This window comes from Polypterus senegalus, chromosome 16, assembly GCF_016835505.1.
Source record: "Polypterus senegalus isolate Bchr_013 chromosome 16, ASM1683550v1, whole genome shotgun sequence".
NCBI lineage: Eukaryota > Metazoa > Chordata > Cladistia > Polypteriformes > Polypteridae > Polypterus > Polypterus senegalus.
In genome coordinates, this window is record NC_053169.1 from 82,789,044 (window position 1) to 82,812,388 (window position 23,345).

The 23,345-nt window shown below is 37.1% G+C and overlaps 1 protein-coding gene across 5 annotated transcripts in view; it reads left to right on the forward strand.

Moving 5' to 3' along the window:
• The window catches only part of LOC120516427 (reticulon-4-like), a 91,244-nt gene that overhangs the window by 61,492 nt on the left and 6,407 nt on the right, over positions 1 to 23,345 (forward strand). For 3 of the 5 annotated variants that reach the window (XM_039738072.1, XM_039738074.1, XM_039738075.1), the window contains 2 exons: positions 10,450 to 10,657; positions 18,031 to 18,169. In XM_039738072.1, coding sequence (XP_039594006.1) covers positions 10,450 to 10,657; positions 18,031 to 18,169 — 347 coding nt within the window. Of the gene's footprint in view, positions 1 to 3,365; positions 3,568 to 7,010; positions 7,135 to 10,449; positions 10,658 to 18,030; positions 18,170 to 23,345 lie in introns of those variants that run through there. The other 2 variants (XM_039738076.1, XM_039738077.1) reach the window with 2 other exon arrangements.

Genomic DNA, 23,345 nt, shown 5'->3' on the forward strand with positions numbered 1-23,345 from the left:
CTGGATTGTTGGGAGAAGTTGCTCTTGAAGGGTGTTTTGATATAATTTTTTATTTATGGCAGTATTCTTGGGCAGAATTTTGATTTTGATCCACTCCCTTGGATGAGAAGCAACCCCACACATGGATTGTCTCGGGATGCTTCACTGTTGGCACGACACAGGACTCATGGTAGCGTTTACCTTTTCCTTCTCCGGACTATCGATTTTTCCAGATGTTCCACACACAAGGAGGATTCATATAAAAAATAACTGCACCTATCTTCTTCTGTCCTTGATGTTTTTCAGGGAAAGAAGTGGCTTCTTTACTTCCATACTTGACATAAGGCTGTTGTTCAAAAGTCTTTGCCTCATTGTGTGTATAGATGCACTCATCACCCACCTGCTGCCAATACTGAGCAAGCTCTGCACTGGTTGCCGTACAGTTCTGTAGTTGACTCCTCAGGAGGAGACAGTCCTTGCGCTTGCTGGACACTTTTTTTTTTACCTGATCATTTTGTGCCAGTGCCAAAAATAAGTGAAAATGTTTTTTTTTTTCTGATAAAGTTAACTGTTTATGCTAATAAAGTTCTTTGCAATGAATTAATATGCATCTGATCACTCTGCACAATAATATAAAAACAATGTAAATTGCCACCACAGAAACTGAAGCCACAAATTTTCCAAAATACAAAATTTGTGCTACTGCCAAAACGTTTGGCCACTACTGTACAACATCAATAATATTTATCATTGACAACTTATTGGTTGAGTTTAGAGGTTCATCATTGGTATTAAAAGATTTTGCTTCACAAGGGCACAGTAATGCCTTTATTTAAACAAAGTGTTTGAGGACCCTGCTGTTCAATATGCAGTGGAATACAGGATTAGAATACTTCTTGACAGGTGTATGTTTCTTTGAAATGTGTTTTCTTTGGTAATATTGAACTAATTGGAATAACAAGGTCAAGTAAATTTTTGCTTGAAACGTTTATTTGTATTGCTTTTGTTTTCATCAGCAAAATAAAATAAAAAAAAAAACAACCTTCAATTGGATTATGGTAGACTTGCAATAAAAACAGCAAAATGAAAAACTAAGCTTTGAATACATTGCTAAAATCTTCTTTATTTTGAATCCAAAACTATAAAAGCCATCCAGATGGGCATATATTAAGTCTTGAGTTAAAAAACTTGACAAATGTCACCTTCATTTGTTGACTACCCTCTATAAATTAATTGATTGACTCAGCTTGCATTCACTTTTGACTTCCTAAAAAAAAACCCTATATATACACATGGGTCTTTTTTTAAAGGATCTTTCTGTTGATTGCATCAGTTTTTATTATATTGGGTTATTCTGTTTATTTTAAATATAAAGTCAAATATGTTTATGGTTCATGGAGCTGCTTTGGCAAGATTGATTTTGCTGTCACTGGAAACGGACAGTTTCAGCTGATGGGTTAAGTACAGATCCACCTTCCATTATGTAGTATTATACAGTAAATACTCTGGCACATCTGAATATGAACTTTATCACTGAGTTTTACCAATGTGCCTTTGTTCTAACATTGTAACTTTAAGATGGGGGAGAGCTGAACCATTGAACCCCTTTAGAAAGTGTATATGGGTGCTGCTCAATATTTTTATTATTTATTTATTTTTCTCAGCCCACCTGAAATGTTCTGATATTGGATTCTGCCATTTGGAATATTGGAATCTGCAATTTGCAGATTGGAGCAAATGTCTAGCACAAACATTAAACTTTTTAAGAATATACATTAAGTCCTCTGTTTAGCTATAGTTGGCAGCAAGTAAACAAGTCTTTGCACATTATATCCTTTGGCTCTTTGAACTACTTTTCAATTTGTTAGACTGCTGATTTGAGGAAGAAAGTCCTTTGGTCTGTAGACGTGAGGTGAATGCGGATTTATTTTACTGGCAAATTTTATATCCTATTTAAATATCAATCGTATTAAAAGGCACAGTGACATTTTATGCCTATAATGTTATACGTTTATAAAACAGTGTTGTGTACTTTTGCTGCAATTGAAATTTGTTTTTCACTTTATTTCAAATGCTTTTTACTTATTTTTAGTTTTATCCTAAGTAGCTATGCCAATTAATTTAAGTATGTGGTTTCTGACAAAAGTGAAGACTTCATTTGTGTGGTGTGTTTATAGTCTTGCACTCCATTAGCCACAGTATTAAAGTGGTAGTACTCATGTATGAATATTTTTTTTTTCAAAATACTGCACAAGATGCTTAGAATCTAACTAAACTTGATTAAAATCCAGGCTTTGTTTCTAAGAGGGATTAAGAACAGTTGCCAGCCAAATATGCAAAATATAGTAAAATCATGTTAATTTAATCCCATACAAATTAAAGTTGACCAGTATTGACATTTAATGATGCAGTAGTGAGATTAGTTATTCCTTATAATGAACTTTAAAACTAAAATTGTGCCGTATAGTTAGAGGTACTAGAAGTATATTCCAACTTGACTGGAAAAACCTGACAACCCTTGTGTTTGAAATTTATATATAAAGACATGGCTGTGTTTTAAATATATTTCTCAAGGAGTGAGTAATGTTACTTTGTGTTTAAAATTTAACTGCAAATTCTGGTTTATTTTTAGCCGTGGAATAAATTATAATTACATTTATTAAACCTTTAGCAAGAGTTGAAGTAAAATGATTTTGTCAATATCTACCATGATGGGAATTGTAGAGAGAGACAGACTTTCTTGTCGTTCTAGATTTTGTATAAAGTTTATATCTAGCAGATATGTAGCATCTAACCGCCAAACACTTGAGTGGCTGAGGATACATCCTCAAAAACTGTTAATTCATGTAATGGTGATATCTGTTTTTATGCTATAGAGGAAAACTAAGAACTGTATCCTGTTGCATCTTTTTATTTTTTTTAGAGATACATTTAGTGACTGACTGTTTTAAGGGGCTGCTTTACAGCTTCCCAACTATGAGAGCTAATTTATATTTAAATTGTTTATTTTACTGGGCTGAATAGCTTGTTTTTTCATTGAATATAATAAATACCAATTTTTTTTTTTTAATTTCAGCCTAAGACACAAACACTAACAGAATTGAAACTGAATACGCTCTCTTACTGTAAAAATGGACGTTGTACAAAATAGGCACTTCAGATGTCTTTGTTCTTTAAGAATAAGTGTTCAGCACAGACTTACTCATACACTGCCAAAAAAAAGACTGCTTGCAATAAGGAGATTGCATTGAGCCCCTCTCTCTGAGAAGCTTAGCTGGTGATTGCGCTGCGTCATTGTCTCTGCACCCTCTACCAATCCAACCCCGCAGCAGACAGTCAGGTGACCCAAGCCCTGCAGTATGATTGCTGTAGTCCTTTGCAATCTGCCTGGCTAGACTTTGGTGCAGTTCTTTGATTAAAGAGTTGGGGTTGTCCAATACTTTATCAAGTCCTGTCCTGGGGCTACTTGCTAGAGGCTGGCTTTGTTTGTTTGACTGTTGGAGTTATAATGTGTAATTGACAAAGTTGTGATATAAATTTTGTAAGTATCGGAGATGGAATGCAAGCAGAAACCCTGGAAAGACCAAGGTAAGCTCTTTTAATGGTATTTGTTAGGTGAATATTAATTTCAGTTTCATTATGTTATTTTAATTTGTAGTTTTGAATGTTTAAGTGTTAAATCCCCCTTGATGTAAGCGATTTTTAAGTAAGAAGTGTCACTGTTTGGATTGCTGATAAATTTTGCTTAGCAAACTAAGCAAATAGAAAAATTGACTTAATCAAATGACAATTGTTAAAAAGATGCACAATTCAAACTTAAGTATTATGGTTAGCAACACAGATTAGTACTGAAAACTCTTAATTTCAAGTGTCTGGCAGTTTCTGAACTCTCCTCTGTCTATGCATACCTGGGACTTCAGTGTGAGCTCCTGAAACTGTTCAAGTAATACGTGAGCTCCAAAAACACACCATGCTTTTCAAACCGAAGTTAAGTGTATACAGGAGATTGAAAATGTGTTCCCGAGTGTTTTTATATTAAAAAAAAAAAAAAAAAAATACCAGAGACCCCATATTTACAGGGCCAAATGATTTTTAACTTGGTTAATTCACTTGCTCTATCTGACATGTGAACAGTTTCTGTGTGCTGTGTAGAAAGGGTAAAGTCCTTAGACTTTGGTCGTTCTTTTTGTTAGACACAGAAATAATATTGCCCTTTGTCAGTGAAGTGATAACAGTGAAGAAATGATGAAAGATTTGATGTTGCAACACCCCAACATAAATTGCAGCAACATGATGGGCTTCCCTTTTGCTTTAAGTGGTGACACTCTGGTTTTGGCTTGCTCTGTGGGGAGGTCAGAAGCTGAAGTTCTGGGATGTTTTAATTCAAGCTTATTTGTTGTTTGTCGTCTCAGTCAGCAGTCAGCTGAAAATGTGTTTTTGGTCAAGTCATTCATAATGTTACAGAAAGAATACAAGATGTGTACGTTACATTGTTAAGATTTTCCTAACAATCCTAGAAACTTAAATTGTTGTGGGTAACTAGCATGCCTGCAGAAAATGCATGCTAACATTGGGAAAACCTGTAGAATCTTTTGACATGGATATTTTAATAGCACAGTTGCCAAGCATAATACAACTTTTTTTTTGGGGGTCCAGATTTGTTCCTTGTAACACTGCATTGCAACAAGGCGAAACTGTTCGCTTTTATGCAGGCAAGCAAATGTTCCACTGTCTGTTAGGTGCAACATGCTTTACGGTATCACTTTAGGAAATGCTGAGGGACAGGGATTTAGTGGCTATTTATCAGGTTTCATTTTAATTTGAGGCAAGTCACAAACAATTATATAAAAATGTGTTGGGAGAAAAAGTTTTTGTATAAATTAAAAAAAAAAATCATTACTAAGGGCTGCAGACATTGATAAAGCATGTAGTAAATTCCAAATGCAGCATTTTACTTGCATACCATTCTCCTCACTTTTTAATTTTGTGAACAAGTCGTACTTACTGATGTAGCTGTTAGGCCTGAAATGAACATGTAAAAAGCCAGATGGGAAGCTAAAAGCTGACAGTTTGTCAGAGTGTAAAATATATTTTTATTTCACAGCAACATTAGTGCAGTGGTCAAGGATTGCCATTTTACACATGAAGCAGCCTAGGTTTGAATCCTACACCAGTTGTGGTCCATGTAGAGTTGGCATGTTTTCCCATTATCTGCATGGAGTTTCATTCCAGGATAGGAGTAAAGGTTAAGTTAATTGATAATTCCAAATAGTCCCATGTAAGACTGTTGGTGTGCACATAAAGATAGCCTTGCAATGGACTGCCAATCTCCAGGGCTGGTTCCTTCCTTGTGCCCAGTGCTGCAGGGATAGGTTCAGGTGCCCCACTATACTGAAGTGCATTAGAAAGTTTGAGGATGTTACGTAATTAGTGACTGCACAGTTCACAAGTTGCCATCTGCTATCAATGACTTTGAAATCTGTTAAAGGCAGGCATAGTGTAAACTCATAACCCTGAGACATCCCAGTGCTTTGGTTGAAATACCACTTCATATTTTATGTAGTGCAAGTGATTTCATATTTGTGATAACATGACAGAGTTATGAAGTATTTAGCAGGCTGACTTCAGATGCTTAGTATGCCAGAGAACTGAAAATGTTGTTGTTATATTTGGGACAGGAGGCAATATTAACTTGATGTTCTAGCAGTAATTATTAAACATCTTTACACTTGTCAAGCTGTGATTTCATTATCACTAAAGATGATTGAACCAGTTCTTGTAGTGTTAGTGTACTGTATAACCAAAAACATGACACCACGTTACTATGGTTGTAGTGTTAGTGTACTGTATAACCAAAAACATGACACCACGTTACTATGGTTTTCAAATAAAGTTGGGCACTATTCTTGAGAGATTTGTATCTTGTGTTAACTTGTTAATTCTGCAGACATTGTTTTTGTGAATAACAGACTGACATCTTCAGCTCTATACTGTGAAAGCTATTACAGAATTTGTATTCTCCCCACTGATGTTTTTCTATTATCAAAAGCACTTATCTTGGCTGTCTTGGATGTTGCCAGCTAATACCAGTAATCTGTTTTGCGTGTAAAATATTGAAAGAGTTTGTTGTTTTAGTGCTGTAGCTCTAAATGTTGTTAAACCCTCCACTTTTATTTCCTTTGTTTTTATAGACATTCCTCCGTTCTCTATTTGCTATTGATTCCATAGGCGGACATTATTGTCTACTTCATGTTGCTGACTGTTTGTTGTATTAGCAACCACATACCCCTGTTATTACTGAAAAAGGGAATACATACATATTTTTAAACGTTAAGGCTCATACATTATAAGCAAAAATAAAACATGACATTCTTTTCTTTAGTCTCCTTCTCCCCAGTCTTGCATCTGTCAGTGTGTAGCTAATGGCAGCTCCTGTGCACTGCAGCGAGAGGACCATCGCGGGGCAGTTCGCACTGTGTAATGGGGTTTTGAGTAAAACACTGCAATCTCAGTTTTCGGAGATGTGTGATGTATTGATGAATGATATTGTTGTATATGCAACACCAAATATATTGCATTATTATCAAGAATGTTTCCAATAAAGTCTCAAATATACCATTCCAGGTTTTAATTTTGGTGCAAAATCGCCATCACTGATGTGCAAAGTCGCTTTTCTTACATTTGACTCGGGTGTCCTGTTTTCTCTTTTAAACAGAACAGCAGCAGTAAAGCGTGCCTTGTACGGATGATATAATCCCTTCACATAAAAACGTGTTCAGATCGCTCAACTCCGACCTTTTACAGATAACGTTTGCTCATTATTAATCATCAGCCTGGACAATGGTTTCCGAAAATATTAATTATAAAATTTTCATTTGCGTTGTTCCAGTTTTTTTATTTTTGTTTGTGGCTGTGTTTGCATGGTGGTGTTGTGGAGCCGCTCAGTGCAGGTGTACCACCGTTTACTCTCGCAGTCTAGTGTCTGGTTACCCGCTAACTCGCGAGACGCAGACCGGAAGTGCGCTACGCGTGTAATCTTGGTGGGCGCCCCTTTCCCCGTGACCTAACAGGAAGTGAAAGCGGCCTCCTTTTTTTGGTCAGCTGTGCCGCGGAGCCGATCGCATGCAGACAGGCTCAAGATGGATGCCAAATGCGGTTAGTTATTATAACTATGCTGATTATTTTCTCTTTTATTATTTTATGTTGGATTTAAAAGAAACGCGATGCCGCTTTAAGGTTGCCTATATTTTAAAGTGTCTCGACAATATGGGTACTGCTTAGTGCCGGTTAAGCGTCCTTAATGGAAAGATTGGAAGGAATCCTGAGGCGCCATGCTTGTCATTTGTGCAGAGTAGCGGTCTGAATAGAGAAGATGTACTTTTTTTTGTATTGGTGGTGGGCTAGGTGCGCATGTATGTGGAATGCTGCGAATCAGGTTTCATAAGGGAAAACACCATTCAGACTAGACGACAAAGACGAAGGGAGTGGCTGTGCTCAGTACCGCTGAATTTGTGCCTAGCGGTGCCCGGTGGAGATCTGCATGCCAGTCACGTTATCGTGCTCGGGACTATTTTTAGCTGGACCAGATGCTACCGTGCATGGCTACTAAATGTCGCCGGCCACAGGGGTCTCCTCTGCCCCAGTTATATTACAGCGTAACGGCAAAGCTTTTGATGGACTCGCTCAAAAACATGGAGGCGTACAGAAAATCAGCGGTTGAATATTAATGAATGTCCCCGCTCTTCTCCCGTCTTTGGCAGTTTGCTGTCCCCGCCCTTGGTCTAATGTTAATGTTATTTAATTTGGCAATGTCGTGCAGTGCAACAGCAAGAGCCTGACTCCTGATAATAGAGCCCGAAGGTTGAAATTAATGTTGGTCAAAGACGGGAACAAATGCATTCTGGTTTGCTCTGTGTTTTTGGCGTCTGACGCCTCCGTCAAGGTGATAGGGTGGAGGTGCGGATACTTGTTAGTAAAACGCGATCGAGGTTGTCAGGAAAGAAAAACGATTAGTTCGTTATTGACAATCGCGCAAGTAATGAACTTGAACACATTTCCAGAAGAGCATAAATTCAGCAGGTCGCGTTTTTGTTCCGTTAATTGTATCCACGATAGACGGACGTGTTGTGTACTGTTGGTCTTTGCTTTCGACTTGATGTCCTTAATTCTGTGATCCCCGGATCACACTTTCAGGATAATGAGTAGGTAGATGGATTAAATGTCTTACAAGATTTAAACCATGTGCTGCTGTGGATGCTCATTTTGCTTCATATTATTGAGGTAAATTTGTTTTTAAATGCAGCGAGTGTGTTCAGTACTGAAATTCCATTTTGCAGTTCATTTGACTTCGGACATTCAGCCTCTTTAACATAGGCAGTTAAAAGATGTCTGATGAAATAAAGTTCCCTTAATGATTTGAATAGTAATTGAATAAAATACCTTTAATTATATTTTAATGCAGTCTGATTTAAAATAAAACTACTTATGGTGTAAAGGTTCCTGATTAAAAGTCCTTTATCTTTTTAAAACAAATGTAATATTTCTAAAACTCTTAAGTTGTAAACACATGCTGTCCTATTCAAGAGTGATATGTGTACTCCCTTTCCTAAATTTCTGTTAGTTTAAAGCACTGTAGTAGCCCAATTACACTTGAATTGTAGTGGAAGTAATTTAAGCATGGCCGATTACTCTGACAGTTACTGTTGGTTTTAGAAGCTTCTGTCCCTAGTATTTTGAAAGACACCTGACACTGTACCTCATGTTATTTACTCAACATAGCACACAAAGGGTCAGGTGAAGAAAGGTAGTTTAAAATAATTTTAGATTTTAAGTTCATTGTGCTTGGTTTCAATTTCTGGACAGCAGAATTGAAGATGAATCTTACATTAGAACTCTTTGTATTCCATCTATGTCAACCTGTTTTTACTTCATCAGTTAACTGTTATATAAAGTCATTCTTGTAATCGGCAAATTGCCATGTAGCTGCACTTGTAATGCAGTTTTGCATTTTATTTTCTGGCGACAGCTTGATTTTGATTTTTTTTTAACCCATTTGATCATATTTATTTTAGCATTTTTTTCATATTTGTGATTCTATAATTTACACGGAATGAAGATTAAGAAATACTTGAGCTAAAACATTATACAGACTAAAGAGATGAATGCAGACATTACCCAGATATATTAAACTCCCTCAAAGAAAACAGTTAAACAAGAGTTCTGATTTAAGTTTGGCCCTAGTTTCAAACATTGTTTAGAATTGAAAGGCAGACTGGTTTGTGTTTGTGACAGTGTTTTAATTTATATCTATCTATCTATCTATCTATCTATCTATCTATCTATCTATCTATCTATCTATCTATCTATCTATCTATCTATATCTATCTATCTATCTATCTATATCTATCTATCTATCTATCTATATCTATCTATCTATATATATATATATATCTATATATATATATCTATATATATCTATATATATCTATATATATCTATATATATCTATATATATATCTATATATATCTATATATATCTATATATATATCTATATATATATCTATATATATCTATATATATATATATATCTATCTATCATTTAATAAACAATATATATCACTAGTTATTGACCTTTTGGCTGAAGGTATTTCCAGTAAAATATAGCAGGGTGTCCTCAGATAGCTACTGTTATTCACTTGAAACTAAACTAAGAGGCATGAACTTTAACACGCTGAAGGTTAATGTGAGCCAGAGTTATTCTTGGCAGTGGCCTAAAGCTTCATTTAAAAGTAGAGTGATAGATCTTGCAAGGCTGGGAGTCCCCAGGCAGCTGTGGGCTTTTTTCATGCTGTACTTTGAAGAGCAAAATCTAATGGGCATGCATAGCAGTGTCACAGCTGTTGTACTGCCCCTTCACCAATTCAGTGTTCTGGATTTAAAATCTTGAGCTTAGTCACTGCCTCCCTGTGTCTGAATGAGTTCCACTGTGGATGTACTGGTTTTTTCTTTCTACATTACTAAAGATTTGCACATTAAGTTAATTAGCAATAGCGACTTTTGTATGCGAGCGTGTGCAAGAGTACATCCTGCCATAACCTGGTGCTCAGTCCATGGTTTGTTCCTGCATTGTGCCTGATGTTGCCAGGATAGGCTCTAGCCCCCATGATCCTGAATGGGTAGTTTTTGCAGTGTTATCAAATGGACTTGCTTTTTTTGTAAACATTCTTGATGTTACTCTGTTGCACATAAGAAACTGAGATGTTTAAAGTAATTTTATTTCTAAAGGGTCCTGTCTAATGTTTCTTGTCATTTTCACTTTGAACTCGTCTATCTTCACATGGGAGGCTTAAGCATTAAAGCAGTTTTATGAAGTTTTCATTTTTGCACAATCACTGATGAAACACCACAGATTGTGTATATATTTTGTTTAAATATTAGTATTAAAAATTTTCCCTTTTGCATTTCACCAGTGGTCGATCTCCTGTACTGGCGTGACATCAAGAAGACTGGCATAGTCTTTGGAGCCAGCCTCTTCCTGCTCCTCTCTTTGACGGTGTGCAGTATTGTTAGCGTCATCTCCTACCTGGCTCTGGCCCTTCTGTCCGTCACCATCAGTTTCAGGATATACAAGGGTGTTGTGCAGGCAATTCAGAAGTCTGATGAGGGCCACCCTTTCAAGTGAGTGACAACAGATTTATTTGTTGGGCAATTTTAAATATTTTTTTTTTTTATGTTTTGTTTATTAAATTATGTGTAAGCATAATGGTTTGTTTTATTTAAGGAATAATTCAGCTTACATCTTTTGAGGTCACGTCAAAAGTTGTATTCAGCATTTGTTGTGTGTTTAGGAGTGTATATCCCATTAAAGTTTACCTAAATTTTTCTCTTTGCCCCTCTTTCTAGTAAATTTTTATTTCAAAAAGACAGGTGTTTTCTCAGCTCAAATACTTCAGGCATTTTTTTTTTATTCAGTGTACTTTTAAGATTTTTAAATTTAGAATATCGATCCCTGCCTGTTTATTCATGATAATTTACTAACTTCAGCAATTAACTATAACCAGGTATTTAGTTAGACTGCTCTTTATGGACATCTATCCAGTTTGGATTCTTAGCATTACTGATGGTGACAAAGATTCCCAAGCATTGTGGAAAGTACACACAGCCAACTGTCTTTGGGTTTTCACTTATAACAACACACTTCTTGTACAATGCTGCAATAAGTCTTCCTTCAGAAAAAGCATTCAGTATGGGTTGCAGGATTATTGTTCAACTGGAAAGTCTTGACAGACCAATCTGTTTAGGTAAAAATTATTTTTTTATAGTGATTTAGTTAATTGAATTGATGAGTGAAGCTGTGATTTGATGGTAACTTGTCAGTTCGAGTCTTGATTTGTACCTGATGATTTGTGATTTCAGTTTTATTAAATATCTGTGCCTTTTTCAATAAATATATTTTCTAAACAACACATCTATATCAACTTGACATGTCTAGTTCCATAAACTAATCCTTAGACTGCAGTAAAGCAGGGATTTTCAAATGGGGAATGGGTGCTAGGTTTTGGCAACAACCCTTCTGAGGTTTGATGTTCTTTAAAGATGAAATCAGATATTAGAGATTGTCTTTAAATTATCTAATGTAGCTTTTTTAATAAGTATTAAAAAGTGTAACTAAAACATTAAGGAAAACATCTGAGACAAAGAAAACAAAGTAGCTAACTTAATTTTTCTAAATACGTTCTCTTAATTTACAGTGTGCCATTTTAATTAAAGTATAATTTGTCTAAATGTAAATAGTTCATTGCAGGGGTTTTCAAATATGTTTAAGCTGATGCTTCCCAAAATTTTGGTCAGGGCCTCCCACTAATTTGAACCCAATAATTCAAAGTAGCACAAGATTTTGGATTATGGCTTACTGCTAACAGTAGTAACACTGTAGTAAATTAAGTATTGAACCTTGGTTAGGTACATATAACTAAAGGTGTTATTTTTTTTAAATTGTCCATCCATTAATATCGTGTCTTGTGTTTTTTATCAAGTGGTTACTGTTTTTGTGTAAGTGTGGATTTGTGTCTTTTGATTTTCTTAGGTAGGACAAATGCACTTTATATATATTTTTAAATAATAATAGTAGATGGTTTTGTATTGAATAAAAAATTGTTACTTTAGACCTCAAGTAAGTAGACAGAGACTTTGAATTGGCACTGGACAAATATGGGAATGAAGTGACTCGGCAGGAGCACTGTTTGACTGAGTGGAGTGGTGGAATTGAAGCAAAGTCAAGTACAGAGAATTGGGATAAGTTTGTTTGTGCGTTTCATCTCATGCATCACCTGAGAGCTGTTCATGTATCACACAGCTTGAAAACCAACAACACTAGTCAAAAAATACACTGATATTAGGACTACTTTAAAGCAACAGTTGAATGTTTCATCATTTTGAGTTATACTTATTTAAAATATAACTAGAATTAGTATAGGTGCGAATTGACCAATATCTGATTTAGTGAAGTATTGCTAAAATAAATGTATATTAAAGGAGTACTCCACCCAACAGAACAGAACTGCTTGTCACAGTTATGTTCATTGTGTGAGTAATGCAGATTAAAGCTGCCCATGAATCAAGCTGCATTTAACAGTGCTAACCAAAAAGCTGTCTAAACATATTGTTAGTAATTTGCATGTTTCTTTTGGTGGAAGAATCATTCAACATACTTCATGAAATAGATTTGTTAACTGCTTTAGTTTTATGAAAACCGATTTTCAACATGTCAATTCAAAAAAATTAAATTGATGTTAAGAGAGAGATTAAAAACTGCTATTGATTTAATCTAATGTCTCTGCCGTTGGCTAAGAACTAGTTCACGTTTGTTATTCCCTCAGTCACACGAAAAAGGTAATCTGTAAAACAGCAAAACTAATTGTCAAAGTAAACTTCAGTGTTATCTCAACCATATACAAGCATTAAAATGCATGACCGGTAAAACTTGTCAAGATATACAGTGGTGTGAAGAACTATTTGCCCCCTTCCTGATTTCTTATTCTTTTGCATGTTTGTCACACAAAATGTTTCTGATCATCAAACACATTTAACCATTAGTCAAATATAACACAAGTAAACACAAAATGCAGTTTTAAATGATAGTTTTTATTATTTAGGGAGAAAAAAAAATCCAAACCTACATGGCCCTGTGTGAAAAAGTAATTGCCCCTGAACCTAATAACTGGTTGGGCCACCCTTAGCAGCAATAACTGCAATCAAGCGTTTGCGATAACTTGCAATGAGTCTTTTACAGCGCTCTGGAGGAATTTTGGCCCACTCATCTTTGCAGAATTGTTGTAATTCAGCTTTATTTGAGGGTTTTCTAGCATGAACCACCTTTTTAAGGTCATGCCATAGCATCTCAATTGGATTCAGATCAGGACTTTGACTAGGCCAATCCAAAGTCTTCATTTTGTTTTTCTTCAGCCATTCAGAGGTGGATTTGCTGGTGTGTTTTGGGTCATTGTCCTGTTGCAGCACCCAAGATCGCTTCAGCTTGAGTTGACGAACAGATGGCCGGACATTCTCCTTCAGGATTTTTTGGTAGACAGTAGAATTCATGGTTCCATCTATCACAGCAAGCCTTCCATGTCCTGAAGCAGCAAAACAACCCCAGACCATCATACTACCACCACCATATTTTACTGTTGGTATGATGTTCTTTTCTGAAATGCTGTGTTCCTTTTACGCCAGATGTAACGGACATTTGCCTTCCAAAAAGTTCAACTTTTGTCTCATCAGTCCACAAGGTATTTTCCCAAAAGTCTTGGCAATCATTGAGATGTTTCTTAGCAAAATTGAGACGAGCCCTAATGTTCTTTTTGCTTAACAGTGGTTTGCGTCTTGGAAATCTGCCATGCAGGCCGTTTTTGCTCAGTCTCTTTCTTATGGTGGAGTCATGAACACTGACCTTAATTGAGGCAAGTGAGGCCTGCAGTTCTTTAGACGTTGTCATGGGGTCTTTGTGACCTCTCGGATGAGTCGTCTCTGTGCTCTTGGGGTAATTTTGGTCGGCCGGCCACTCCTGGGAAGGTTCACCACTGTTCCATGTTTTTGCCATTTGTGGATAATGGCTCTCACTGTGGTTCGCTGGAGTCACAAAGCTTTAGAAATGTCTTTATAACCTTTACCAGACTGATGGATCTCAATTACTTCTGTTCTCATTTGTTCCTGAATTTCTTTGGATCTTGGCATGATGTCTAGCTTTTGAGGTGCTTTTGGTCTACTTCTGTGTCAGGCAGCTCCTATTTAAGTGATTTCTTTACTGCCACACCTGTTTCAATCATCAGGCCTGGGGGTGGCTACGGAAATTGAACTCACGTGTGATAAACCACAGTTAGGTTATTTTTTAACAAGGGGGCAATTACTTTTTCACACAGGGCCATGTAGGTTTGGATTTTTTTTCTCCCTAAATAATAAAACCATCATTTAAAAACTGCATTTTGTGTTTACTTGTATTATATTTGACTAATGGTTAAATGTGTTTGATGATCAAATGTGTTTGTGTGACAAACATGCAAAAGAATAAGAAATCAGGAAGGGGGCAAATAGTTTTTCACACCACTGTACCTTACATAGAAGGTGTGTAAACATGTTTTCTGTGAAATAATCCATTGACTTGAATATTGCTGAGCTGAAGTACATTTGTTGGCAAAGTGTGTCCATCTGGTGATTTATATTTTTCCCAATTTGTTTGTCCTTTCCTGGCAAATTTTAATTGTTTCTATAAACAGTTACAACTATGGAGACCCCATCAGGTCAAATTATTTGTTAAACCGAATCATTTATTTACTGTGTATTAAATACATGAATGTTTTTGTAAATACGCTAATTAGTATAAAAAGGTATGGAAGTTTGTATTGACCAGTGATCTTTATCCTAATGGATGCAGGTGAATGAAGGTGGCATTTAAAATGCACTTAACACACAGCACGTAGCCTTTAGAAGCTTCATTAAACTAAGAGGAAAGCCAACATCGGGCTAAATCAACTGGATCACCCTGGGTTTTAGTCTCGTCATATTGGTAGTAGAAATTATCTTGGGATATCCATGTCTGAATATTTAAGTCTCTACTGTAGGTTTGAGGTTAAAATTAAGACATTTTTAAAGAATATACAGCTTTGCTTTAGCAGTTACAAGATAGATAAAATTCTTCAAGTAGTATGTGCTGCAGCAGCTTTGGCTGAGTATACTCCTCTCCATTTGAAAGTCTGTGTTTAAAATAACAGTTAACATGGCCGGCCATGAGTGGAGTGGCTAAAGCCTTAAATTTTGACTCCAGTTGCCATTCAGACCCTGCCTCTCCGCTCACGTACCTGTCATTACTGTGATTCTAGAAAATTTAGTAATTGTATGAAATGTTTGCTTATTGTAATGGTCCTTGGAATGGAGATTCCTAATCGAAAGATGCTATATGTAAGAAAACCGCGTTTTGTAGTTTCCAACTATCTGTATACGGTGGCAGGCAGGAACCAAGTAGAAATAAATCCAAAAGGGAGCCAGCCAGGCCACCTAGGGTTTTCCTTCTTTCACAGAGATTGCAAAAATATGCTGCAGTGTACCTTGTCTGGATACACAGCAATGCAGTTTGTTTGCTACACAGTTTATATATAAATGAAAAAGAAAGAGGAAAAAAAACTTGTGGATAAGTTGTCAAAATGCAGGTTTGACCCTGAAATCTTATGGAGGTATCCATTTTGTGTGTTTGCAGGTTTAGTAGTTCGTTTAGCAGAGTCAAAAGTCACTTTGATGCAGACACCAGTTAAAGTAGAAGTCACTAATGGTCTGGTTAGTTTTAATGTGACACCAGAGGCAGGAGCTTCTGAATTCTGAGTGCTGAGCATGTATCCTATATGTTCAGTATGTATGGACTAATACTGTATGTCACACTGGTGTTTTGTGTGCGAGCAGATGCATGCTAGGATCTTATGTTCAGTTTTAGGTTAGATTTGCTCTACTCTAAGTGCCATGGTTGGCTTTGAGTTGTGGTGACCTTGTTTCAAAATAAAAAGATTTAGGAAGTGTGTAGCTGGACGTGTCCCAGAAAGGTACTCCATCACTGATACTTTGTTCTGTTTTATTTTTATTTCAAAGTGTTTGGGTTGTTTGCTTAGTGACATTGGTTTAAATTGCAAAGGTCATAAGAAGGAGCAAAGGAAGTGTGCAGTTCTCATTTATATGTGTTTAATCTCCACTCTTGATATTTTGTTGAGCCACATTTTGCAGCTGTAATAGCTGTAAGCTGGTATGTACTTGGTACACTGTTCAGGAGCGATTTCAACAGATTTGCTTCCGGTTGCCCAAGTTAGTCAAGTGATGCTTATCTAGTTTATCAGATGGGGCCAGAGACCCTCAGTTGAACTAAGAATCAGGGCTTTTACTGGGTTATTGTAAGGCCCATCAAGGTACTTTAGCCCTTGAGCCACTCCAAGACTGCTTTGGCGTTATATTTGGGATCTTTTTCCTGCTGAAAGATTAACTTTCTCCCAGGTTTTCAGCAGACTGGAATTTTTCTGCCATTTTCCATTTATTTTAGTCACATTTCCAGGTCTTTCTAAAGAAAACCAGCCCCTCAACACAATGCTGCAACCACCGTATTTCACTGTAGATGTGGTATTTCTACAGGTGTGGATTGTGTTACGTTTTTGCTGCATGTTTTTGAATTTTGGCAATAAAGCAATATCTTAGTCTCATCTGACCACAAAACCTTTTATTACATTTAAATTAGGTTGCTCTCATGGCAAATTTCAGATGTGCTTTTACAGATTTTTTTTTTAAATATAGTGGCTTCTTTTGTGCCACCCCCACATACATCTTAGTGTTATACTCGCTTTAGATGTGCTTGACTTCTACTGTGGTTTACCAGCAAATTTCATCAGTTTTGATGGATGATGTTTTATAGGCATAGTCTGTACTGTTTAATGTTGGGTCCACTTCTTGATAAATGAGACAGCAAAACACGCTAATATAGAAATGCTTGTATTGCCCAGTTATCCGTATGTGTGTGTGTGTGTGTGTGTGTGTGTGTGTGTGTGTGTGTGTGTGTGTGTATTATATGATCTCTGAAGTCTTTTTGTAATGCTTTTTCATCTTCATTTCTGAAAATCCATCAGGTTTAAAGTCTTGACTCTGGAGTTTTCATCCAGAGAATGTGCGAATATGGAAGGTAATTGTAATCTTTACGCAGTTGTGTAAACTTGAAAGGATTGAATACTTGTGCCAACAGTGTGTTTGATTGCTTTTTTTTTGTTTTTTTTTAATATCAAATATTAAAAATGTTTTAGTACTTTGAAATAAAAGGTCAATGTTTGATTATTTATTTAGTAAAATAAGAGAATGCTCTGAATAATTTGCTTTACATTCTTTTTGTGTGAAGTCTTTCATCACCAACACTTGATGTTTTTTAAAGAGACAGATGCCTCGTGGTGCATGCAAGAGAGATCCATTGCACATTTCGGGCTTAAATAATGTATGCTGTCAAAATACAAATGCTTTTCCCCAGGCACCATTTTGATCTACTTGCTGTTCTATTTCATATGGAGGGCTCTGTGCCACAATAAGGGGGGTATCAGAAATGCTGAACATGGGTATTCTTCTGCTGTATTTTTGAAGTAGTTTGGCATGGCCTCACATAAACATAATTCATATGAGCAGACAACTCTGAAGTTTTCTATGTGTAGTTCTGGTGTTCTGATAAATTCAACCATTTCATCTGAGGAGTCTAACTCAAAAGATAATGAGTTTAATATATTAAGCATTCAGCTGATCATCACAAGTGCCTTTATGATTTGTGAGCGCATTCATTTACAGTGATGAATGATGTGAGCTTGCAGATTGGTTTTTCGCTGTGCAAAGTTCTGCTGGATAGAGGATGTTGTACATCTGTTACTAACTTAGATGTTCACCATGGCGGAAGTACAATATTTTTGACCAGATAAATTAAGTAATATGAAACCATATGGCCCTGATATTTAGAGCTCAGTTTTACTTACCATCTTGTTTATCTGCTCCAGGGCATATTTGGAGTCTGATGTTGCAGTTTCTGAGGAGTTTGTTCACAAATACAGTGATGCTGCACTTGGTCGTGTCAACTGTGCACTGAAAGAGCTCCGCCATCTGTTTCTGGTGGAGGATCTTGTTGATTCTCTTAAGGTAAGTTGCTACCAATTATAATTTTTTATGGAGTGTTGTGTGAAACATATACTTAAGATTTGAGTTGGATTTAAGTGAAGTCATTGTGATGATCATCTTATTTTCTTGCCTGCTGTTGCTTATTATTCATCTATTGTAAGGTCTTGTAACAGAACTTCTAGCTACATTTGTAATTAATTTTAATGGATCATTATGTTTGACTCATTAACATGCTTTTGTTGTCATGAGAAATGTCTTTTTTCTACATTTGTATATTTGAGGAATTAGAATTTTTCTATGTGATGAGAAAACGGTTGGGTTTTAAATAGGATACATTCATGTGAAAGGTTGTTGGGAGGGGGGAGATGGTAACTGCAGAGTGTGGTATCCCAGCTCCAGGACATCAAGTCTTCTCCTTGTTTTGTAGGGCTTTTTTCTGACCCCCTCGATTTCCTGCCAAATGTTCACGATGTGCAGGGTTGGATTTAGTACATTTAGCTTGGGGGATTGCCCAGAAAAGTTATGAATGTATAGGGCTTCCATTCAGAGTATTATACTAGTGCCATCTCCCATATACCCTCTGAAGATTATAGGGTTTACTATAGTCCTGTAAATGTTCATTTTTTTCCCCCTATTAAACTTCTATACCTGAGTAATTTTTAATGTTTTTTTTTTCTTTTTAGAATAAATTCCAGTCTTTGTTCTTTTAAGTTTATTTTACCTAGTATAATATCTATACAATACTAATGTTTCAGTATTTTTGACCATTAGATAAATGTTACAACAATCTTATATAAATAATGCAAATTCAATCTATGAGCTGTAGTAAGTCCTTTTAAAACAAAGTACTGCACAAGGTCACTAATGTTAATCTTTTACAGTAAAAAGTAACGTGGCCTTTTATTTGCATTACATGTTTCTTATAGTGGAATTAGGCGGTGCCAGTAATGGTGTGTTAACCTTGTGTTGTGATTTGTGCTTGTGACTTTTATTTCTACTTTAGTACCTTGGCTATGTTTTGTACTTTTTTTCACTTGTATGACGTCAGGCTTCCTTTTCATCTTCTTTTGGGCTGGTAGGCATGTCACATTCATTTCCAAATTTCAGATACACTGAATATGCTACAGTTTGATTATTTCAAATGATGGAAAATTAAGTTTTTTGAAACTGGACTTTTTTGGTTAGATAGCTTCTATTTCAGGTGTAACAGCCAGACTTCTGTTTAGTGAAAATGCACAGCTTTTTCCTTTTTAAGTGGGGAAATACACTGAGGAAGCCCCCCTTTCAAGTGGAGGAACTAGCTGAAGTGCAGTTTTCTAACCTGAAATGTTGGGTGACAGGGTTGGTGGCATTGGGCAAACAACCTATCTGTTAATCAATTAAGTCCACATAAGTGTAGATTTTTTTTTTTTTTTAAAGCAGAAAGCAGGACTTCTTCAAATTGTTGGTTTCACATTCTGTAGTCCTACTGTTAGTCTGTTAATGTTGTCCTTCTTTGTATTATGAAACTTGAACTACAGGGTCTCCAATCAAAAGTGCATCAAGTGCTTAAGCATAACTTCGCTCCACTTGCTCTGTGGCCAGCATGCTTTAACATAAGACACTGTATTAAAATTACATGTGTTCAGTGTCCTAATGGGATTGGGAGTGGTTGGGGTCCCAATTGACCTTTTAATGTTCCCAAGTCATTCTTATATAGTGTTTTTTAATTTATTTTTTTTTTTATTTTGAGGCAGAATAGTTTTAGTTATGGTGCTGTTCGTGGTGGCTAGCTTGTTGATAAGGTAACTGACATGTCGCTACATGTGCCAGGTAGTAGCAGCAGCTACCCTCTCAGACGCTGGTTCCTTACGTTGTTTCCCAGACCCCGAGTACAAGTGGGGAGTTGGTTTGGTGGTTATAATGCTGTAGATGATTTTACATGGTCATTTGCCAAGTTCAGCCAGAGATTCTTCAATGCAAGTGGCGGGGTCTCGATGCATCAGGAAGAAGGCTGCTGCATCAGGAAGAAGGCTGCTCCACCAGTCAACGAAGGTCTGTAGCATCATGTTGATTAGCATATGACTATGTATAGTTGTTTCAGAATGCAGTTTGAGGTGTGTTTCCGTGTGCACATTTACAAGATGATTTTGCCTTACACAAGTAAATTCTGTTAAAATATGAGTACAACCCGGTTTTATAAATCAGATTCACCCAGTGGCTGGAGTTGCCAGTCCTGCCCACCAACCTTCAGGTTTTTCCTGTAACTTGGAAGACTTACCTAGGATGAAGCAATTTCAGGTTAAGGGCCTTGCTAAAGAGCCCAACGGAGTAGGGTCACTTCTGGCATTTACTTACGCCAGGAAAGTCCTCCTCAAAAATGTATTTATAAAACTGTCTGCCAGGTCCTATGCCAAGTTCCTTTCTTTAAATCTTGAATAAAATTCTGCACTTCTGCACACACTTGTAGCTACTGCTTGTCGCCTCCTTTTTAAATATTCACAATCTAATCATCATATAAATTTGGCCATGTTCCCGAGTGATGTCTTTACAGCATAACACAGGAGAACAAAGGAAACAAAACATTAGTGACTGCAACCCTGAACTTTTGCTAGGGTCTCTGCAGGAGTCAGAAATAAAAGAAAAATCCCAAGAGTTAGGAGCAGGGGACAGCTGCTGAGTGGAGAGAGCCAGAAAAAAAAAAAAAATCTACCAAATAGTGTTGCACTCCATACAAATCTCTTTACATTTGACTTGCAAACAACATCTAAATGTCTTTTAATTGCCTTTACATTTGACTTGCAAACAACATCTAAATGTCTTTTAATTGCCATTGTGTTGGTGTCCTGTGGGACAGGGTCTGGGACAACTGTGAGCTTATCTTGGCATATCTCAGGTGGCACAGTTCTTCTATATTTCTGTGCTGTTGTGCGATACACACTTTTGTGGGGACGTATAGCAGTGTGGGTGATTGTACAAGAAATGAGTTTTCATGGCTCACGATGATGATGATTGGCTTATAAGCGAAATCAAAATTCTTACAGCTGTCTTCTTGAAGTTGGATGCCAAGTTGGAGCCTACATTACAGAGACCATCATGCAGACATCCCGCAATCCCTGTTCTGTTACAAGGTTTAACACCTGTAGGGTATTTGGTGATGGGCACTTTTCAATGTGACCTTTCTGACTGGTCGGGAATCTTGCAGTCATTGCTGAGTGGTGTCATCTGTATGGAATGGTGGAATTAAATAACTGCTGCTGTACTACTTGTTTACTCCTCATGATGCGTTATAAGATACAGGGTGTGGCAGAAATAACTCCCACATTTCAAAGGGGGATTGAAAAGAAATGCTATGAGGTATCGCCAAAAACTTATTTCCCAAATGTAGATATATAAAAAAGTTTTTTTACTTTAAGTTTTAAAAATGATATCGTCCAAATGGTTGCCTTGACAACTGGTACACATTTGGAGCCGTTCTTGGAAGTTTTCCATCACTCTCACTAGAATGTTGTTCAATTACTTCTTGAATAGCCTCCTTTAGTTGGTCCAAGGACGATGTTTGAAACCTTGGCCTTGAGGTACCCCCACAGAAAAAAGTCACAGGGACTTAAATCAGGCGAGCACGGTGGCCACGGAACTGCCTCGTGTAAGGAGACCACTCGACCCGGGAACATCTCCTGCAAAATTTCACACAGACGACGTGCTGTAGGGGGCCGTAGCTCCATCCTGTTGAAATCAGAAGTCCTCTAGGTTGTGTTCTTCCCCATACTCTTCAATTTTCAGGCTCAGAAAATTCTCCAACATGTCGCAGTATCAATTGGAATTCACAGTAACTGTGACTCCGCCCTCTTCAAAAAAGTAAGGCCCAATGACGGCTATAGACAACACAGCACACCAAACGGTCACTTTTGGGCTGTGAAGAGGTCGTGCATGGAGTACTCGAGGGTTTTCAGCAACTCAGTAGTGAAAATTTTGTTTGTTCACTGTGCCAGAAAGGTGGAAATGGGCTTCATTGCAACTCCACAGAATGTCAGTGGGAGGCACAGCTGCGAGGATCCCATTACAGCAATCCATGCATCCTCCAGTCTGCTGGAGACAATTCCTGACCAATCATAATCTTGTATGGGTGTAAATGAAGGTCAGTATGCAAAATTTGCCTCACAGTTCTTTCTGAAATCCGAAGAGCTGAGGCATGTTTCCGTGCTGAGCGTGTTGAAGACAGCTCAATCGAAGCCCTCACTGCAGCGATGTTTTCGGGTGTTCTCACATTTTTGGGATGTCTGGGTGGTTTTCTCTTCAGTGCAGATCCTGTTGCCCTTACTCTTTGAACCCACAGCAAAATCGTTTTCCGGTCTGGAACACTTTCATTAGCACATAAACCGAACCGTGTGCGAAACACACTCTGCGTCGCGGCTACAGATTCAACATTTAAAAAAAAAAGCCTCTGCTCACCCGACCACGGCATGGTGACGACTGAAAACTTTATTATGTACCGTACCTAACGGAACGGACCACACCCCTCTACCTGCTTTGGGGACCCCACAGTGATTTTTCGAAATGTGGGAGTTATTTCTGCTGCACCATGTGCATATAGTTACTCTGGAGAGTGGGAGTTACTTTGGTCATGCTTAAGTATGAATAAGGTTAGAGCTTGATATTCTGGCATGCATTCACTATCTGTCACAAAAGCACGGAGGTGCTGGCACTTCAAGCCTAGGGTATAATTAAGTTGCTAGATAAACATTCCTTAAGGTCAAGGTGAGAAGGCCAAGATCAAAAGGCACAAGGCACAATTGACTGCACACGTTGAGAGAGGCTCCATCACAGAATGAATTTGCTTTAGTGAAAAATCTTTTTCATTCAGGTAATATGCAACTAATATGTGGTGCTCAATTGGACTAATTCCTGTTGCAATCAGGTCCAGATGAATCCATCAATCCTTTATTTTATCAAATGATAGTTTGGAAAGCAGACTTTAGGATCATGCTGTATGTGATGATAACACTGCCATTGCCACTTATTTTGTACAGCAAATCCTTTTTATAGTCAAAATAGACAAACCACACACTAAGGCAGTTAATGCCTAATGCACACTTCCTAATGTTATTATCAATGTTCACATCTGGACTGAGAGGATGTTAACTGTGATAAGATTAGTTCAAGAACATTGGAATGGGAGTGAGGCCTTGATGAATTGAGATATTTGTTTACTTCATTG